At 42.8% G+C, this 22,369-nt stretch overlaps 1 protein-coding gene across 1 annotated transcript in view; it reads left to right on the forward strand.

The window, feature by feature from the left end:
• The window catches only part of PPP1R12C (protein phosphatase 1 regulatory subunit 12C), a gene marked incomplete in the record, with an annotated part of 1,670,410 nt that overhangs the window by 232,468 nt on the left and 1,415,573 nt on the right, over nt 1-22,369 (forward strand). The window contains 1 exon segment of the mRNA XM_044059211.1: nt 15,132-15,276. Coding sequence (XP_043915146.1) covers nt 15,132-15,276 — 145 coding nt within the window.

Below are 22,369 nucleotides of genomic sequence, written 5' to 3' on the forward strand. Positions count from 1 at the left end.
CGTATCAAATTCCAACAACTTAGAAATGAGACTAAAAAAGCCATCATACTAGATAAGAAAAATTACTTCTACAGTCTGCAACATAAACATCAGAATAACCCTCAAAAGTACTGGGCAGGCATAAATAAACTTCTCCAACCAGGCAAATCCACTACTCCGACCCCAGGAACATTATCTGACAAGAGCCAAGAAGATATTGCCAATTCATTCAATACTTTCTTCACAGAAACCATCCAGTCATTAGCTAACCAACTTTCTCCTCCCCACACTTCTATAAACACTATACCCGACTCACCACTCTCTTTTAACTTCCAGCCAGTGTCCACATCCTTTATCAGATCCCTTTTGAAAAAACTGAAGCCAACCACCCTTTCAGCCGATCTTCTGCCGTCTGAATGCCTGCAAATTGCTGCAGATGTCGTAGCCTACCCTATATCAATCCTAATTAACAGAACCATAACCAAGGCCTCAATCCCCTCAATTTGGAAAATATCCTATGTTATTCCACTCCACAAAGGAGGTTCATCCACAGAACTATCCAACTATAGACCTATAGCCATACTATCACCACTTGCCAAAATTATGGAAAAGTGCATGCACAACCAACTAATGCTCTATCTAACCCAAAATAAACTACTCACAGGCTCTCAACATGGATTCAGACCCCATCATAGTACAACCACTGCCCTCCTCTCTTTTACTGAAAACATTAATCTTAACCGGAATAATAAAAATATCCTCCGCTCTCTTCCTGGACCTATCGAAAGCCTTCGTTATGGTAAACCATCAGTTACTTCTATACTTTAAAACCCTGTATCTAGATACTCCAGCCCTTGTCTGGTTTCAAGCTTACCTCACTGGGAGACAACAAGCAGTAATGTGGCAAAACAAGCTCTCCTGCCTACTACCAGATACCATAGGAGTTCCTCAAGGTTCCATATTAGGACCTCTCCTCTTTTCAGTCTTCATAAACGACATCCAAACAGTCATCCCTGAAGCCACCTGCATTCAATATGCAGATGACTCGACTATAATATGTTCCAATGCCTCTCTTGCAAATCTACTAACTACCACCCAACATAGCTTCACCAAAGTCGAAAACTGGCTTGCCAACCATCTCCTGATCTTAAATCCAAACAAAACCAAGTTACTTCTCTTCTACCCAACCAATAGATCTCCGACTGAAAACTTCACTATAAAATCCAATAATGGGACCATCATCTCCCCAGACACCTATACAAAGCTATTAGGAGTAAACATTGACAATAAACTCAGATTTGATATACATATCAACCAAGCCATTAAGTCAGTCAACAAGAAACTTGGGACCCTATATAGAATTAAAGCCTTCCTTACCCGAATGCCAGGGCAGCCACAGCCCGTTCACACCTTCTCTCTACCCTACTATATGCCTCTCCTGTCCTCACTCACCTTAACAAATCTGATCTGGCCAAGCTCTCATCCTGCTATAATCACATTGCCAGGTTTGTTACAGGCCTACCCTACAGAACACACCACTGTACTAACCTGAAAAGCTTGGATGGATAGAATTCCACACCTTCTTCACCAGTCCCAACTCATAGAGGCCTTCAAAATCCTTAAACAACCTGAGAATACCCCAGCACTAAAAACTTAATGACTCCCTACTCCAATCTAAGCTGCCTTGCTCAGCAAACAGACTCCTTGTCCAAACAACTAAATCTCTCAACCTAGGTGGTGGCCAGCTTTGCCAACACCACTGGTAAAATATGGAACTCTCTCCCAAATAACATCACGCTTGCAACTTCTCTAAGTCAATTCAAAAATAGTCTAAAACTCCACTTCAAGTCACACTGGCTATGTCCTTGCTCAAACCCAGACTAGCTCTGTGCCATTAACTAAAACATAAACAACTAGCTAAGATGATAAGTACTTTGTATACTGTGATAAAGAAATATGTATCCTGTCTAACTCTGTCATTATACTGCCTACCGTCCTTGCTAATATGTTAATAATGTTACATTTGTAGTAATCTCAGAAATAGTAATGGCAGTCTTGTACTTGTATGTAAATAGCCTATGTTTTTGTTAAGTTCTTTCAGCTCATTTACTGTACCTAATTATGAATGTAACTCTGTTGGAGCTTTTCTCCCCGGGCCTCCGCTGAAAAAGGACATGTATCCAGTCGGACCATCCCAGTTAACAAATGTAAAATAAATAAATAAAATAATAATAAATAAACTAAGCATTCTTGATTTACTGTGTGCTTGATTAAATGTCTGTAATAAAGAAGGGTCAGATGGTCTGCTTGTAACCTGTCTTATTTTTAACCTTAATTATTTAAGGTCTTGAAACTTGACTTTTCTCTGCATTTTGCCTCCAAGGCAAGGATAAGCAGCTTTTTTAAGCAAACAGACACTTCAGTGAAGTCATTCTTCGTCAAGAGCAGGTTACCCTTTGCTACGTTGACATCTTTCAAGGTGTTTAGGTGCCGGTTACACAGACTGTCTGTGGATTGATGGGAAAAACTTTGACTGCATTTATAATCTGTTTTAATATAGTTGACTGCATTTCTCATCAGTTACAGACTATAATTCTCTACATGCTTGCAGGAAAACCCATTAGAAAAGTAAAAAAAAAAATGTTTTATGTGTGGGAGAGGAGTTGCGTGTTATGCACATATTTGTCATTCGATAACAAATTGTACATTTTCTCAAGTTTGTAAAAAGTAAGCAGCATGCAGTTTCACTGATGTTAATACTCTCTTTACTGGTCCTTAGTGGAATGCCAAGCAAAATGTGTTGAAGTGCCACTTTGTAGCATTGATGCTTGTGTCTTGCCTAACCACTCTTACTAAGCTGACACCCAGACTACCCTCTATTCCCTGAGAGTCTCATTCCAGTGTATTTCTAGTACTTCACAGAGAGCACAGCATTGTCTGAGCTACTCTGCATGCATTTTCATTTTTGGACAAAGAATATGGGATGTTTTTTTGTCCTTTTTATTAGAAGTAGTGATGACATTTAAATAGTTTAGAATTCATCAGATTTCTTAAATGAGTAGAATTAGAAACAACATGCCGATGTTTTCACCAGTACATCTCATCTAATACCCAGCTCTTCTTCGTATAGAATTTTATTTCTTGAATTGGGCAATGTTTACTAAATCTGTCTGGTTAGCTTGGTATCCTTCATAGGGTTTCACTGAAGTCATTCTTCATTAAGAGAGGGTTGGCCTTTACTGTGTTAACTCTTAATTTAACTGTAGTGGTTGTAATACCAAATAAAGTTGTGATTCTGTGTGGCTGCAGATACCTAAAACTAGGTTTTAGTAAAAAAAAAAAAAGTTATGTACAGCACACTAAAGTTTGTTTGTTTGTGTCTTTCAGCTTTTCCCAGTTAGGGGTCGCCACAGCGGAACTCCGGTCCGCTAATGATTGGCAGTAGAGTTTTACGTGCTGGCTTGTCGGGCCTAACGCACAACCTTCAATGAAGGAACGCCCGTTCACGCATGTCGCCACACAGAAGACACTCTGAGAATCGGACGGGCAATGTCTAACTGGGAGGCGACAATGCTACCGCAGCACCACCACCGGTTAAATAAAATGAGGATACACAATACATTTATTGAGCACATTTACATTATTTAGTTAAGGCAACTGTCTGTATTCTCTGAGAAAAAGACTAATTCACAGAACTCCATTTAGATACTGTTTAACTTTGAGAAGTCAGGTCAATGTTTTACACTTGTGAATCACCGTTAAAAAATGAGAGCTCTATGTCTTGGCTTTTATATGACCAGCTGCAAAATAAAACTGTTGAAACATGACAGGTGCTATAGGAAAGGCTATTCAGCTGACTAAACTTATGTCCTTTGTGACTGATTATTTTGTTTTGATAGCATCTTACGCAGTTTGACTGTGGTGGTAGTTTTTCACATGCTCCATCACTAGAGCCAGATATCTTTTGTTATATCTGTTAGTCAGGTTAGGTGCACTGTACCATTTGTAGGTGGATTGTATGTCCATTGCTCATTGCATTTGTGAGTGTAGATGCGTCATGATAGGTGTATTGTGGTTGTAGACTTCCATGCCTGAATGTTGTTTCTTGAGTCTGCCAGCAAAGATTTTTTTTTTTTTTTTTGGCCTACGAACCTTTTGAGGCTTGTCACAATGATTACTGCTGTTTGTGTTAGAAAGACTGACAGTTAGTAAATAATGGTAAAAGTGAGGATAATGCAGTTAAAAGGCATGTGGGGAGTTGTTTAAGTGGAATGCCACTGAGATGTCAGAGGTACAAAAAAGGTATTACAAACTTCTGCAAATGGACACTCCTGCTCCTTCAGCTTTCCCTCCAGTCTTGCCAGCATTTTTGGATGCTTTTAATGCAGCCTCTGTGAACCCTGATTCACAGCCCCATGCCCCTTGAAGGCCTGACAAGATTCTACAAGGTCGCTGAGGGGGGGGGGCAAATTTCTTATTAAATGCCTTGTTGCAGACCCTGGCACTGTATCAATTTTAGCTGATAAGCCTTCAAAACTACAGATAGTAAGGCCATGGAGCGCTTTGGGGAAAAAGGCTTGTACCTCAGCTACCCTGGCATTCAGGGCAGTAAATTACCAAACTCGTATGTCAAAATATGCCCCAGCCCTTTTAGGCCAGGCCACTAAGCTTTTGTCTGAGATCCCTGACTCTCTTGCCAAGACACATATCCAGCCTACTATCTCTGTCTTCTCAGGTCACAAGGCAGTCCATTAGATGCAGTTGTGATGCTGCTAAAGCTTCTGCCAGATCTGTTGCATCTGCCTATGTCTTGAGAAGATATTCCTGGTTAAGGTTACAGCTCTTATCTGATGACATTAGGGCAAAACTATTGGACATGCCTCTGGATAACTCTGCCCTCTTTGGGTCAAAGGTGGCTGAGTTATTCAAAAATCTATAACAGAAGAGGAAGGAGTTACAGGTCCTGAAGCACCTGTTTCTCCTATCCCCAAATTCCACAGGAATTACCCCTCCAAAACACAATTTATAAGAAAACATTTTTGCTCCTCTACCTCTTTCCAGGGGCAGAAAGAGCACCAGGAAGCAACAAACTTCTTCCAGACCTGCTCAGACCCCAGCTCAGCAGCCTCAGTTTCAGGACAGGGCAGGTAGTCTTTGACTACCTGCCATTACTGCTCAAACCTCTCGATACCATTCACCATCCCTAAGGCTCTCTCACTGTCTCCCTATTTGGAAAAACATTACCTCAGACAGGTGAATCTTGTCCATTTCATGACCTGGATCGCAACACCTTCCTTGAGGGGCATTCCTCAGCCACCCAAAATACATCTTTCTCTTTTTCAACCAGTCATAGACAGTCTTATTGCCCAAGGAACAATCCAATCTTTCCCTATGACAGAAAAGGGAAGGGGTTTCTATTCAAGCCTCTTCCTAGTCCCAAGAAAGGTTGGTCCCTGGAGACCTATCCTAGGTCTGTCCCAATTCATTCTTTTCTTGCAAGTGCCCACCTTTTGAATGCTTACTCTGCAGACCCTTTTCCCCTTGATTTTTACCTCAGGGATTCCTAGCCAGTTTGGACATCAATGATGCCTACCTGCACATCCCCTTAAGGCCCAACTACAGGAGATATTTACACTTCTCTGTGGGCTTCTCACACTTTCAGTTCTCTGCCTTGCCCTTTGAACTTTCTACAGCACCAAGGGTCTTCACCAAGTGCTTGGCACCAGTGATTGCCTACTGCAGGACTGAAGGGATTCAAATAATCTCCTTCTGTTCCTATGTAACAGTATTCTTGGTGTGGGATTTCCACCTCAGGTGGACCCGTACATCGGCTCCTATGCAAAAGCTTCACCTTGGCTGCTGTAGTTGTGTGGGATGTCACACTCAGGGCCATAAACCTGGGGCCTTAAATGTGATGTCTGCACGCACAGACCTCCGAACTTTTCAGCCGCAGACGGCCGTCTCATCATGTGCTTCGCTCCGTCACTGCCAAATGTCTAAAAGCTAAAAACCCCATGAAGGGGGGAGGATTCTTTAATGACTTCTAGCTAAAACTTGGTTTGCTGTATTAACCTTTAGCCATTGTCAGCTAAAAAGGGTAAATGTCAGTGGGGCGCCAGATACCACATAAAGATGCACACAACCATTGTGTTTTTTGCCTAGGCCGAGAGCACGACCATACCATTTGCTCAATCTGCTGACCTTTTGTACGTAAGACCCTACATAGCCATCTGGCTGCCATTGATCTATACCTAGCAAATCATTGACTTGAAAAATTAGTGATGAGGATGGATCCCATTTCGGAAGTTCCAACTGAATCTCCATGGAAGAAGGCCAAGATTCCTAGGCCCACTTTCACTGCCTCTCCTCTTTCGGATGCCCCGCCAGCTGCCGATTTAGGAGTTGAGGGACGTACATCAGATTTGTCTACTTTGGCAACCTTCGAGGAAGCTGCTTCTCAGTTGACGACTGGCACGTCCATGAAGCTTACTCAGATATTGGCTACAACCAATGTCGAGGGGGAACCAGACACAGCCAGGCCTCCGACTGAGATACCTCCTCTTGACACCCTTAGCCATGCACCAGATTCCAGGCCTTCACCTAAGGCAACTCCGTTAAAAAAAGAAACCGAAAACCAAATATCTGGTTGCACTCTCTGAAAGCCTACCTGATTGGCAGTCCTTTACCTCATCTTTAATGCAGACCTTCATGGCCCTGAGGCCCACAGCCTTTTCTCCATCTACCCTACCTCTTCTCAGCCCTAGGCCTGCTTCTGTCTCCTCTTCCTCCTACCACTACTCAAGACAGGGAAGAGCAAGAGACTTATTATTCATCTTCAAATGAAACCATCTCGTATGCCTTCCACATAGCCTCTCCTCTGGAATGTTACTCCCCAAGTGAAGAATCCATCGAAGAGGATATCACCTTTGGATCATTAGAAAAATGAAGGAATACTTCAAATGGGACCCCTCATTAATGTCTGAAACTCGGATATTTTGAATTACTGCAGGTGGAATCTCCCCTTCTGCCATACCTCCTGTCATCCCTGCTTATTTAGATGCCTTTTCCTCAGCATACAAGACCCCAGACTCTCAACCTCCTGCCCCTAAGAGGCCAGGTCGCTTTTACAAAGTGGCCGATGACCAGAATTTCCTAGTCAAACCACCCCTGGCAGACCCTACTGTGACTGCAGTATCACCAGACAAACAATCCGGACTGATTCCCTCTGCCTCTCTCTTACCTACTGATAAAGACAGTAAAACTATGGATAGAATTTGGAAGAAGGTTTACACCTCTTCCACACTAGCCTTCAGAGCCATCAACTGTCAAACCCATATGACCAAATATGCTCTGGACCTTCTCTCCCAAGCCTCTACTCTGCTGGCTGTTACTCCAGACTGCCCCACTAAATCTGACGTAGCATATAAATTGTCTCTGGCTGCCCAAGTAGCCAGACAATTCCATTAGATGTAGTTGTGATGATGCATCGGCCTCTGCACGGTTTGCAGCCTCTGCCTCTGTACTTCAGTGATATTCATGGCTACACCTACAACACTTAACGGATGACTTCAAGTCTAAAATCTTAGATGCTCCTCTAGACCCGAACTTATTGTTTGGTTAAACAGTCAGCAGACCTTTTCAAAAACCTACAAGAAAAGGGTAAGGAATTGCAAGACATCAAGCACCTTCTTATGATGATCTTTGTATTTCACTGTTGCAGTCATCACATTTGGGTTATCTGCTTGCAGTAGCCCTCAGTCAGCCTAATTATCAAAGTCTTGGGTCCTGCGTCGGTTGCTGTCTCATCTTCCGTGACGTCAGGTAGTCAGGGGTATAAAGCATGCAGCCGACGCCATTACATCAGTCTTTCTTGCTGTGCGGTGCATGAAGCAGAAGCAGTTCGCAAGTGCTGGTCGGCCGACTCCTGAAATTTTCATTTTCGAGTTTTAGAACCGAAGTCTTAAACTAAAGCTAAGTACCCCATTGGGGAAACTTTTTTTCTTGCTCTAAACCGATGTCAGTAAAAGTCAATTGTATTTCTTGTGGAAAGCAAATACCTCATAAAGATTTTCATTCGTACTGTATTCCTTGCCTAGGCCTTGACCACGACGTACCTCGCTGTTGGTTTTGTGCCTTATTTAAACAATGAACTATTCGTCGTCTCTACATTCTCGCTTCTAAATATTTTGTTACTTGGTTCAATTATCCAGATATGTCTTTGGTAAGCCACCCGACTACGGACATTCCGATAAAACGCAATGATACAGAGACAGGTCGCCTAGGTCCAAAGCTGCCAACGACTCTTCTCCTAAGCTAGTTGTCAGTTCGCTGGTACTCAGTGAAGCGCTTTCGCAGCCCTTTATACCCGCTACTTCAGATTCGCAGGCCTCTATTGAGACCCATTCGGAGTCCGGTATGCCGTGTGATGCTTAAACTGTGGAACCTGCGGATGTCTCTACCATGGATGGATCCGGAGCCGCTGTGCAGGCACCGGCTTCTGAGGGTGTATTCAGGTCTACTGACTTGCATATTAAACCGACGCAGTCTTCTAGGCCTAAAACTCGAACCATGCCTAGGAAACCGATGCCCAGACTGCATGGTCAGGCCTCTATACCTAAAAAACAAATAAGAATGGCTGAAGACCTTATTACTTTAATCAGGGGAAGCCAGCCTTCCCCCTCTGAGACCTAGGACCGAATTTACTTATAATACTTCTGACCAGGACTCTGAAATTTCTGTCTCCTCTGATGACCAGGATTTAACCTGATCTACCTATGAGGATTTTGATGCAGAGGACTCTATTCCCTCTGCTTCTCCCCCGGAGGATTTTTCTTTTGGTGAAACCTTGCATACTCTTAGGGAGCATTTTCACTGGGAAAGCCAGGATTACTGTTTCTAAAAAGAGGTTTAGAGATTTCTTACTCCTGCCTCAACGCAGGCCTTTAGCTATCCCTCCTGTGGCCCCTGACTCTTTACCTCCTGCTCCAAAAAAATGATCGATATTACAGGGTTCCTGATTCTCATGCTATTTTTTAAAAATCCTACTGCGGATCCTGAGACCATTTCACAGGGACCCAAGGGCATTAAGGCTACTACTGCTAAAAATCCTACCCCCTCTGATAGAGATTCCAGGGCCCTGGATAGATGGGGTAAGAAGATATACACCTCTGCAGCCTTGGCCATCAGGGCCTTAAATTGTCAGTTTCATATGTTAAAATATCAGCAGCATATTAGTGGATTGCTTAAACAGAAAACGATGTTGATTCCTGGTTGTGCTGAAAATAAGGATTTACAGAATTTAATGCATTCTGCTGAACAGGTTGGAAAACATACTTTGCAATGTGGTTTTGATTCACTAGAGACATCTTGCATGGCTGCTGTCACCGCATCTGTACTTAGAAGGCATACTTGGCTTAAGGAGAAATCTTTGCCAGGTCATGTTAAAACTAAATTACTGGATGCTCCCTAAAATCAGGACCACCTGTTTGGCGACATAGCAGAAGAATTTCTTAAGATGGAGGAAAAAGCTAAATCTATGCAAACGGTTAAAGATTTCTTACAAGTACTGCCTCCTAGATTTAGTAGGCATTGGCCCTCAAAAAATTGGTCCTTTCCTGCCTCTTCAAGGCCTTCTCAGTTCAAACGCAGAACCAGCAGAGCACCCAGGCTTCGGTCCCAGGGTACGCACAGGACTAAGCAATGGGGGGCTCCCACTTCCAAATCAGGGAGTAGTAAGACTCCCCCCTATGGTAAGCTGTCTCAATGACTTAACTTGAAAACTTCCAAGCACTTCTCAACTGACTGCTCCTTTAGGGCTAAAGATTGCCCTGCAGGCAAAAAATTGGGAACTCATTACCCAGGACAAATGGGTTTTAATATAGTTTTCCAAGGATACAGATTCCACTTCCTCTCCTTACCGACCCCAAACGGTTGGCCAGATCTACCCCCAAATCAGTGGGCAGAGGCTCAAAAGCAAGTTCTCTCTTTTAAGCATCAGGGCTATTCAACCTGTCCCAGAAGAAGAATGGGGACAAGGTTTCTACTCGAGACTTTTTCTGGTACCCAGAAAAGACAATTCCTGGCGTCCTATCATGGACCTGTCTATCCTAAACGCATTTTTGGTAATCCCAAAATTCAAGATGCTAACTCTTCATCATCTGCTTCCTATACTAGGCAAAGATGCCTGGTTGGCAACACTGGATTTAAAGGAAACCTACCTGCACATCCCAATAAGGGAATCTTGCAGAAGATACCTACGCTTCAAAGCAGGCTACATGCACCATCATTTTTCTGCACTGCCCTTTGGCTTATCCACTGTGCCCAGGGTATTCACAAAGTGCCTAGCTCCAGTCATTACATTTTGCAGGCAAAGAAATATTCAAGTATACCCATACCTAGACGATTGTCTAATTTATGCAAAAAGCCAGGACATACTATAAAATCATCTGACATTTGTAAAGAAATTGCTAACTTCTTTGGGGTACACCTTAAACGAAAATAAATCACATATTGTACCCTGCCAACAAATTATATTCCTGGGAGCAAGCTTGAATACACCTTTGGGCCTACCTTACGCCAGAGAAACAAGTTCATTGGGCAGCCTACTTCAAACTACAGGCCACAAAGACCCAGCTATCTGTAAGGAAAATACTGCAAACCCTGGGGTTCATGGCCTCCTGTATTCTACTAATTCCATATGCAAGACTGCATATGAGGAAACTACAATGGTATCTAAAAAGCCTGTGGTGTCAACATTCTCAGGATCTAGAATCAATGATTCCGATCATACCTTGTCTACAGATAAGAGTTCCTTTGGTGGGCAGAGGCCTGCCACCAAAACAAGGGACTGCCATTCACCCTACCCCCCAAACCCTAACAACAGAAGCTGCATGGGGGGCTCACTTGACAGGGAAGTGCATTCAGGGCAAATGGAACTAAAGTCAAATTCACCTGCATATCAATCAAAAAGAAATGTTAGCTGTACAGAATGCTCTGACAGTCTTCAAGGACCACATTCTTCCAGGACAATTATTGGTAAAGGTGGACAACACCATTGTTATGTGGTACATAAACAAGCGGGTAGGAACCCACTCATATCCTCTCTGCAGACTAGCCATGGCTCTGTGGAACACAGCCTTGAGCTACCAAGTGCACCTACAGGCTCATTTCATGCCAGGAAAGCTAAATACACTGGCAGACGTCCTAAGCAGAAATCTCATGGACTCGCACGAGTGGAAACTGGAACCAAAGATATTCAACATGTTGAGAAACAAATGGGGGAGCCCAGAGATAGACCTGTTTGCCTCCCCCCAGAACTACCAATTGGACGAATTCTGCACAAGGACTCCCACAAACAAGCTTGGAAAGTGGATGCCCTGTCCTTCACCTGGAAAAACCTATCAGTTTATACCTTTCCCCCTCTGCCTCTCCTCTCCAAGGTACTACTAAAGATCAAACAGGACAAACCAAGGAGAATACTGATTGCACCAGACTGGCCAAGCCAACACTGGTGTACCCCCTCTTGCACAGTGTCTCACTGCTGACACTATGGCACCTGCCTCAGACCCCTGCCCTACTGTCCCAGCAGGAAGGCCAGATTCTGCACCCTCATCTTCAAACCCTGAACCTTGCAGCCTGGCTAATTACCTGATCTCTTCATTACCACCCCTCAGTAAGCAAGTGATGGATGTCATTCTGGAGGCAAGGAGGCCTAGTACTAGAAAATCCTATGCTGAAAAATGGAAAAGATTCTGTTCCTGGAGCCACACTCAGGGGATGGGTGCAGCAGCGCCCAGTTTACCTCAGATTATTCAGTACTTAACTGAGATGCTTCACAAAGGCCTTTCCTCAATCAAAATTCATGCCTCAGCCATTTCAGCTCATTACAATGCAGAACCACCCCTCTTCTCTGATCCACTACTGAAGCAGTTCCTCAGAGGGGCCAAAAACTTAAGACCACCCAGGAGAGTCTCTACTCCAGCCTGGGACCTTAACTTTGTACTGGAAAAGCTCACTCTACCTCCCTTTGAGCCAGCTGCAAATGCAGAGTAAAATTCCTTTCTTGGAAAACAGCCTTCCTTCTAGCCATCACTTCAGCAAGAAGGGTGTCTGAATTATAGGCTCTCATGGCAGTGGAGCCTTTCATCATTCATGCAGACAGGGTATCCCTCAGGACCAATCCTTCCTTCATGCCCAAGATGGTATCCAGTGTGACCTTTAATCAGTCCATTCATTTGCCAACCTTCTTTTCTAATCCACAGAACAAAGGGGAACGAATATTGCATTCCATGGACGTTCACAGACAACATAGATTTTACTTGGACAGGACTAAATCTTACTTTCTGTGCAGACTAGCTCTTCAAGTTTGGGCGCTTGCAGCCCAGCGGGGGGGTCTCTCTGTAGGCAGTATATATCCTTTCAGATCAGAACACCCAGACAGACACCTTGAGCAGGTCCATGTCACAGTCCCACAAATGGCTGCTCCACAGGGATGTGTTCTTGGACATAGTCCACAAATAGGGTACACCTCAGATACATCTGTTTGCGTCCCCTCTGAACAGACAACTTTCATTATTTTGCACCAGGCTACCCAGCCCCTTGGCCTTTTCAATCTCCTGGAATGGGATGTTTCAAAAAAAATCTGGTTGGTGACTCTCTCTTGGCCAAGACAAGCATCGGTTCCCCCTCCTCCTGCATTTACCAGGGGCAATCACCACAAGTTACCTCACAGAGTGGACCTTCTCACACAGGTCAAGGGATCCCTACTCCATCCTCGCCTACAGTCTTTGAACCTTACCCTGTGGGTGATAGAATTATTATCCCTTACAGACACCTTTACCATGAGGACGTACTCGCAGTCCTGCAGGAGGCCAGGAAGCCTAATACCAGGAGATCTTATTTGTTTAAGTGGAAAAGATTCTCCATGTACATGCCCCATTTGGCATGTACCTCACCAAACACCTGCAACAGCTAGAAAGGCCACAAAAGTACCTCATGAAGAGGATCCTAAGCCTTAAACACATGTCTTACATGGACAGACTTAAAAAAAAAAAACTCCAGTTTTTCTCTGTCTCTTATCATCTGTTAAGAGGCGATCTCTGCTTGACTTACAAAGCCATGCTTGATCCAGCCCTGTTAGAAATGTTACACCTAAAGAAATCCCAATCCCTCTGCACCACACGCTCCAGGGACCTCAACCTCATTACCACAATCAGCAGAAATTGCTGGAGGGACAGGTTCATAACCCAGAGACTGCCTGTGCTGTGAAATAGACTTCCCGTACACGTCAAGCAGAGCACCTCACTGTCCCTTTTCAAGAGAAATCTTGATGAGTGGATGGGAAATAGTTTACCCTGGGGATCTCTCCAGTGGCTGTACTTGATAGAGGCACCTGGAACTAACGTCTGCATGATGCCAGGACATTTCTATGGGCTAGGCTTTAAAGGCTCCAGGGCCGTTGGCCTAGTACACACCTATGAACCTATGTGGTGTTTACGAAGACAGACCCCTTTTCTGGTGATGTCCCCTTGGTACTGTCATACCTGTGTGAACTATTGCAGACAAGGTTTGCATACTCCCCTGTTAAGGCCCACCTTGCTGTCATTTCAGCATGTCTGCCTCTGGATCCTCCTTTGGCATCTTGATTGCCTGTAAAGTTATTCCTGAAGGGAGTGCTGCATCTCAGCCCCCCCCCCCCCCAGGAAACCTATTCCACCATTATTGGATCTGAACTATGTTTTCGACAAGCTCACGGTGTCCCCTTTTGAACCAGCTTCTAAGGCCTCTCTGAAACACTGCACTTGGAAAACTGTACTCCTGGTAGCCTTGACATCAGCCAGAAGAGTGTCAGAGCTGCAGGCATTCATGGCTTTTTCCCCTTTTCTCACCTTCCACAAGGACAGAGTAACCCTTGGGACCAATCCTTCCTTCATGCCCAAAGTAGTCATTGAGTTATCCTTAAACCAAGCTGTTCATCTCCCCACCTTCTTCCCTCATCCACAAAATGATGGTGATAGTCTTACACGCTCTTGATGTTCGCAGTCAGCATAGACTTGGTCTTGTCAAGGTAAAATTTTTCAGGAAATTAGACCGGTTGTTTGTATCCTTTCATCCCAGGGCTCTGAGGAAAGCAGTGACAAAGCAGACCATTTCTGCCTGGATCTCAGGGCAATTCCCTTCTGCTGCTCACATCATGGTAAATCCTTGGGATGCAAGATTAAGGTTCATTCCACTAGAGATATGGCTTAATCTGTAGCCTTCTTTAAGGAGCTGGACACTGTCTCTATTTTAGAAGCAGCTATGTGGACCTCATTCCAGACCTTTGCCAAAATTACAGATTGGACCTTATTTCCAAATCTAGGGTGGGATTTGCCAGGGCAATCCTCCATGGATTCCTAAAAAGACAGTTCCAAGTCTCCACCCTCTTGTTCCCTTTGGGCTTTGGCACTCACCCAAGGGTTTGGAATCCTGCAACGTAAGAATAGAAGGACATAGAGTAGTTGTGTGAAATTTTACCATAACTATAGATATCCTTCTCTTCCATGTTGCAGTATCCCCCCTCCTCCTTCGCTAAACTGTCCCTTCTTGGATGGCACTGGACTAATAGTTATCCTGGGGTCCGACTGGGGCACTCATTTCCGAGGTGTGGTATGTGCAGATGCCATTTTTATGGCCCACGTTTCCTTAGCCAGTGTCAGATGTCCCACATACCTTGCAGTAACTAGAAGCTTTTGTATACTGGCCGGATGTTCTGGTAGCAAGAGAGGATAACCCAAGAGTTTGGAATACTGCAACATGGAAGAGAAGGACATCTATGGTTATGGTAAGATTTTACACAACTGTTCTTTCTTAGCCCAGCCAGCAAAAATGCATAAGAATGGTATTTTCTAGGTGTCATGGCAGGACATGTGTCCACATTCTAGTCTGTGATATTTCTTTATAGTAGTGGGTTTTGTAGTTGAAAATGTCTCCTTATGAAAGTTGTTTTTCTTTGGATATTGGTGGAAAATATGTTGTTGGTCATATATGGAGGATTATACAGATTTGTTGGGGATGAGTTGTTCCTTTACCAGCTCACCTCCCCTGTACTGAAACAAGAAGAACTTTGATTCTTACTAATGAGACCAAGGTTAATTGCAGTTATTTTATTTTAGGCTGCTCTTGCAGGCTGGGTATGATGTAAACGTGCGGGATAAAGATGGCTGGACTCCACTTCATGCTGCTGCCCACTGGGGTGTGAAGGATGCATGCAGACTCCTAGTGGAGCACTTCTGTGATATGAACGCACTTAGTAATGTGGTAAGTACCTTGATTTTTATCCTTGTATTAAATGCATTGCGTACCATGATATTTTTGATGCTTATGAGCCCTGTTTTGCCATCAGAGCCACACTTTAGGTTGTATACCCTAATAGTATTGCTGTCCTGTATTTTGGTATTTGTCACATTTGGGACTAAAGTTAATTCTAGTGGCCCAGTGTCATATAGTAAATAGAATAGATTACGAAGCCTAGATTCACTCTTCCCCCAGTAAATTATGGATTTTGCTGTGTGTCTTGATATGCATCACAAGCTACAGTTTATATTGAGATCAGCAACTGCAACAGTAGGTAATGGTGGGTTTGTGAACTTGACACTTCAGAATTCAGTAGCCACTAAACAGTGACAGCATCTTCTTTGAACTGCTACCACTTCTTTTGGACTTTTTCTTTAGGCATGCTGTAGCTAAGGGATGCCTTTTTTATTTTTTGCTGTTTAGGGTGGAATGTCATCTTAGAAAGAGGGAAAAAATGTGTTATGACGTTGCACTGTGAATCACTTTAAAGTGCTTTGATCTTTTGTGCTGGCTTATTCACAGATGGTAGTTTATTACAAAATTCTAAAGCTGTTCAGTATTACAAAGATCTAACACTGGAAATCCTCTTCAGTGGGTTTGTGACTGGGATTGCATTTTCCTTCCAAAATAATTTAATTTTTTTTTTTTTAAATTAAAAGTGCTTGTATTTTGGGGGCAAGGCAAGTGCCCTGCAATGTGACACTATGTCATATTCCACACCAAAAAAAGTAGGCCTAATTAATGCCTCAGCCTTTTCTTATCTGCTTCTCACACATTTAAAATCCTGATGCTGATGTTCATTGTGGAAAAAGTTTGTATCTTTGATGTTTAAAGCACTGAATCTTAAGGGTTCACTTTGACATCAAAGAAGCAACACCTGAAATGGCAGCATTTCTAATGTTTGTGAGAAGCCGTCAGCCTGAAGCACTACTGTAAGTGCCTGAAGTTCAACAGAGATTCAGCCCAACCACTGTAAATGTAGGAGGGTAAAGGTTTTGACATTTTTGTGTACTTTAAGGGCTGAGTTTGAAAATGCCCAACACTGGAATAGGCTGGAGAGTTCCTCAGGCAGCCCCTGACCTTTTGCCAGTACATTACCAGAAGGCAAAAGAAAGTGATGGCAGACAGCAGTGACGTCTTGGAGGTCTGTGCAAGTTGTGCCTTCCTGTATGGTGAATCTTTGCCCTTGACTGCCAGGAGCAAAATATCGCACCACTTATCCTCCTATGTGGACTTATAAGGGGCTTGGGGAGATGCAGTTAATCCTGACTGCATTTCTGGGGATTTGTCTTGTGATGTAGGCAATACTACTCCCCCATTCTGCAGTGGGAGTATGCTTTTTAAAAGACTGGAATCCATAGAGTAGCTGCTCAATGTACCTGGCTGTTCCCCAGTGGGTAGTGCTTGGGGGCCAAGGACTCTTCCACTTAGTCAAAATTGAGGAGATTCTGACTGGGCCTTTCTTCCTCAATTTGTGGTTTAGACTGTAGACTTTCTGGTAGCTTTTTTTGGTCTCATGGGTCCTGCCCTCATCGACACAAGTGCATGCCTGTAGAGAACAGAATGTGATGCAAGCCTGTAAAGTCCTCATGTCACCATTGGTTGGTGTGTTCCTGCGCACTGGTACTTTGTTGCTGAGTATCTTTTACTTGCAATTTGCATGCTTCATGCCACACCTACATTGAATGTGCATAGGAGTGCTCAGTGTGAAGGTTTCCCTGCTTCTTGGTTCCTATAAGTATTCAAAGAAATTGGAGAGTGTCATCTCTGTGAGAGATGAAGATAATGAAACCTCTCCATACAGCTTTCTACTGGCTGACTACTTGAAGAAATGTTAAGACTTAGTTTGATGTGAACTTTCACCTTTCTCCCAGCAGTGTGTTGATGCTAATCTCGTGAAGAGATCTCCTCTCGCTGAGGAGTTTTGAGTCATTCATTGAGCTTGTCATCAAGGATATACAATATTGTGCATCCTGTAAGCACCTGAATTTTGATTTGCAGCTCTCAAGAAGATTTATGATCTGTATAAGCCCTTGGCTGATTAGAGTGAGATTATAACTTCCTACAGTAAACTCGTATGTGATGTGTAGTCTATCCTAGGACACAGAAACCTCAGCATTTTGCTACCTTGCTGCCAGGCTAGAAATTTGAGATCTTGGATAATACAGACAAGTGCGTCTTTTCATATGCCTTATTACAGCTCAGAGACTTCAGCTGTCTGGCTGTCTTGTTCATGTTCCTATCCTTCAGGCTTTTCTGCCCTCCTCAAACCTGGGCCGAAAGAAGCATTTGACTGCCTGCATCTTTCACAGTGAGCTTGTGTGTCTTGTACTTTTATTTGACTGTTAACTTGCCACCTTTCTTAAGCAGTTTAAGGCAAATACCTGCAGAAGATGGCATGGCTAAAGTTTTATCTCTCTGTAGGCTAAGTTCACTTGGTGTATCATGGATGCCTCATTTTTGGTAAAGTTTATTTCAGCCAGCACTCTCAGGACATTGCAGATGGCCACCAATAAATGAAGTAGGCCTTAACCACTATGGAGGAAGCTGTATGAACCCTTCCTTCTCTCATCCTTTTGGACATGGCCGCTCTTCAAGTAAAAGCCTGCTGACGAACTGAGGTGGCCCACAAAGTGTCTAACAGTCTTGCTCCCCATTATGTGCCACCTGCGCTACCCAGGAGGATTACTTCCAACTGCTAGTAGTCATGATACTAACTTTTATCCATGGCTGTCAGTGTGGAACAGCGTTTCAGACATTGCCCCAGTCTGGAGAGCCATTACTAAGAACTAATAGGTGCTCAGAGTAGTCACACTTAGACATGCCTATCAGTTCTTAAATACCCCCAAGGGGTTCCTCTAAGAGTCCAAGCTTTCTGTATAAACCTTTTGGGACAGAACTATTATTCCTGGGTATTGTAGATGTAGCATTTTAGTTAGGCCACGGGCACTGCTACCTTTTTCTTCTTCTGAAGGAGTCAGAAAACTTGCTTCCCTTCTTGGACCTCAGCAGATTCATTGAGCACCTCCATTATGTCATGTTCCAGATGGTTATTTGCCAAATGATCATTTCACTGCTGCAACAGGATATCTGTATGGTGTCACTGTGCATGATGGATGTCTTTACTCAGTGTCTGGAGTTTCAACAGTGGGCTTTCTTCAGTTAACCATGGGTGGACACCACTTTCAATACACATAGGCTTCCCTTTGTTTGTCATCTAGCATTCATGCTGTTTATCAAGGTGCTAGCTTTGATTAGTGGAGGGGACTTTGCACTTCAGTAATTTGTGTACATCTTAAAAATATATAAGTAAGTATCTTTAGCTTCTGTCACAGTTTCATATGTGCATCATATGGTTTGGTCTTACATTCACTGTTGAGTCTGAAGTGATGCTGGTAAAATGAAATCCTGTGTTTGGTCTCTCTACTCGTGTTTTCAAATACCAGATTTTATATAGTGTCAGAAGTAATCACAGATGTGTAATTTGATCTTTGGTCATACTTCTCAACCTCTTAACACAAGAAATCTGGACAAAGTCTAAAATAATGGGGGAACATAGGTCCAGAAATAGGGACACATTTTAAATAGTGATCCTAGAAAGTTGCTAGAATAACAGGATTTGTTTATTAGCGTGCATTTAATGAAGTATATAAAGTCTGAAACTTAAATGCATGTCATTATTTACTGAGTTCAGTCCTCATTAATTTGCCAGAAAACCCAAATCTTATGAGGGATAGAACAAAAATGAGGCAAAATTGTGGACATTTGAGAGGTTTGTCTTTGGTTTCAGAAAATCTTAACTGCAATCTTCAGAACCCATCTGTCTTCCCTGCAGGCTAGTTTGAGAACAGGAAATTGTGGATCGGAAAAACTCTCAATGCCTTACTGCGAGCAGTGTATCTGTGGAGACTGAAATGGACATTGGACTGCATTTCTCACTGTCTCAGGGATGAAACCCTAAACATATGTAATGTCTTTAAGGATGAGAAAATGCTTATTTATTTAAGTCATAATGTAAAGGTTCTTGATGAAGTGCTTTTTGAACATGTAAAATATATATAATGTGTGTTTGTATAAGGTTAATTTCCAGTGTGTGGAAAGTGATGCATCTGTTGTTTACTGGCTCATTTCATTTGCCAAAAGCTTGGTGTGGTAAATAAAAATCATACTGTAACTGTGTATAGTAATTCTTTGCTTTGAAAGTATGAACATGTATTTATTGGTGTGGATTATTTGCCAGTGGTACATTATAATTTTAACTTTATTTCCTGAATGTCAGGAATGTGTTATCAAGGGCATTGCTGAATCAAGATGTGAAATGGTTCTGTGTACACACAAAGAAAATTAATTTTGAACAGCTTTGAAGTACCTATGCTTAAGTTATTAGATTTTAATGTGTCTGTCATATTACATGTTGATGCCACCTAGAATGGAGTTACTGGGTGGTGACTTGTCCAAACATGGGGTAAACTCTTGGATAGGCTTATAAGGCCCTCAGGCCCAATAGCCTAGTAATCTCCTGTGATCCTGTGTACAAGCCATTTGCTTACAAGTTCAGAGCATTTACTTGACTGCTAGAAAAGATGCATTTAGACCCTAGTGTTGAGTAGAATGCTGCCTTCAACAGGAGGGATGCCCAAGTTCAAAGCCAAAATTATTATATTTAGTAATTAGTTGGTTAATTGGCATCATTCTAGAGGGAACCAGTACATGTTTTCTTGAGATGAAGTGGCCAGCAGTCTCTCTTCGCCAGTGACAGATGTGACTTCTTACATCACAGCTTTCACATACTGGTTAGAACCTTTGCTCCTCTCATCATGACATTTATTAGGCAAAGTTCAACTAATGGATAGCCCCACTTAGCAAATTCCAGCTTGAATATCATTAAAGCAGTAGTCAGTACAGGAAACTTAAACAAGGAAAAGCCAGAACTTAAGGCCTTATCCTCAGAATCATTCAGATTTGTGTAATAACTCGATTGTAGAGTACTGATACCACTCCATCGTTTCCTAGGTTCAGTGTTCACCAGTTATTCAAGTCTTCTGGGGATGGTTGGTTATGGGTTTTGAGTATTTTTATTTATTTATTCATGTCATATTCTACATAACAACCAGGAACGTGTTGAAATCATACCAACACTTATTAAACCAAATATTCCATTATTTTCAGGCCTAGAACCCCACCAGACACTCTTTCAGAGCATGATGTGCACTTAAGTCAAATTGAAATGCTTGCCATACCATTAGTCTAAATACTTTTATGGAAGATTTTAACTACTGCAATAAGTGGCTGACCACCAACTGTAGACATTCGTGGAGATTTGAGTTTGTGAATGACAGCTGTTTAGACCAGATAGGCTCCCTTCCCACATGAGATAACCTTCTAGGTCTTGCCCTTACAGACAGATCTGCAGCTTTTGCACAACCTCCATGCTTCTTTGTCCTTGTTAAATCCAACTGTCTTGCTGTGACTTTCTCCCACAAAACCTTCTTTAAAATTCATATGAATCCTACTGTGTTCAGAGAGTTCTTCAGAAGTACTGCCTAAGTGACCCTGTGGATACTCATATTTGGCACAATTCCCTAAATAGCTCCATGCCTACTACTTGGGAGACTCCTCTAAATTTTACTTACATTGTAGGTGCTGCCCTTGGGTGAGAGTGGCGTGTGTATGTATTTGTTTGTGAGGTATGGCACAAATGTCTCTCATTCTACTTCCGTTCCCTACTTGCCTAGTAAACTCCATGGATAGTTGTGGCTGTTGGTCACTGTAGGAGGCAAACATAACTCATAAGTCATGGATGTACTTATTACAAGGTCCATTCCGATCTTCCATAAGTACATTGGTAAGTTTAAAACATTATAAGCTGAAATTTTTGCATCAGTGAAGTTTGCAATAGAAAAAAAGCTTCTAGCCACTTACAATAAATCTCCATTCACAAAGTATGAATGAAAGTTGTTTTGTAGGAAAAATCTTAAATGCCATTATTTAAGAACTGTAGGGAATGTTGTGAACCTGGCGTCACCTTGACCACTAAAGACAGTCACAGGGTCTGTATTTGTATTAGTAAAAGTGGTGCACCTTACTGTGTAGTGCTTATATCCAGTGGTTCCTCTTTCACTGACCCTGAAGCTGTTAGGAGTATCCTCAGTGACACGTTTAGTTCCGATTTCACTTTACTTATTCATCCCACTGTTCTCCACATCCCCCTCCAAATCACCCCTCCTAAAATCACTTTGGGAAAAGGTTCTTTCAGCAACTAGGAGCGTTTCTCATTAACTGAGTAGTGTTAAGCTCCATTTAGCCCAATCCCTCCTTGACCTCTTCAAATTATGTCTCTCCATAAGTTATGCCCCAGATATTTGGGGAATGGTCATGTGGTCCTTGTCCACAAGGGTTTCTCCACAACTGACCCCTGGGACTTGTAGACCTGTTAGCCTTCCTAATATAATTTGAACAGTAACAGAATGTACAGTTGTTGTGTTAAGTAACAGTAGCATTAAAAACATTCAGCCACTTGACCCAGCTATTTAAAATTTATAGACGACAGATTGCATCTTTTCAGCCTAGTTGAATTCTTTGAAGGGGGGTTTTGGGTTAATTTTGTGTACAGTGCTTATCCTTATCCATTCAAGGCATTTGGCATCAGCCATTATGCAAGTATTACTAGTAAACTTGCCTAGCTCGGTGTAGTGTCTAGTGTCCAGAAGCATCTCAAGTGTTGCTCCACAAGGCTCTGTCTTGGGCCCTTTCCTCTTTGACATCTGATTTGCTGATGTAGTAGTAGTAGTTAGGCTGTGGCTAACCAGATTTGCTGATTACTGCAGAATGACCACAGACTCTAATAGATGAGAGATGGTAAATTCACATCTAAGGTATATGGAAACTATTTGCTTGCTAGGGGGATCTAATGCTCTTATTACAGTTGGGTGATGTGACGGAGCCTCTAGAATTGTCACTTAAACTGTAAGGTTAGCATCTGCCTCAGAACCTGGGCTGGTTACTCACTGTAAAAGTTCCTCCACCTGAAACCACCTGGTAGCAGCATTTAAACTCC

This window comes from Protopterus annectens, chromosome 17.part0 (genome assembly GCF_019279795.1).
Source record: "Protopterus annectens isolate FY-2018-M chromosome 17.part0, PAN1.0, whole genome shotgun sequence".
Lineage (NCBI taxonomy): Eukaryota > Metazoa > Chordata > Ceratodontiformes > Protopteridae > Protopterus > Protopterus annectens.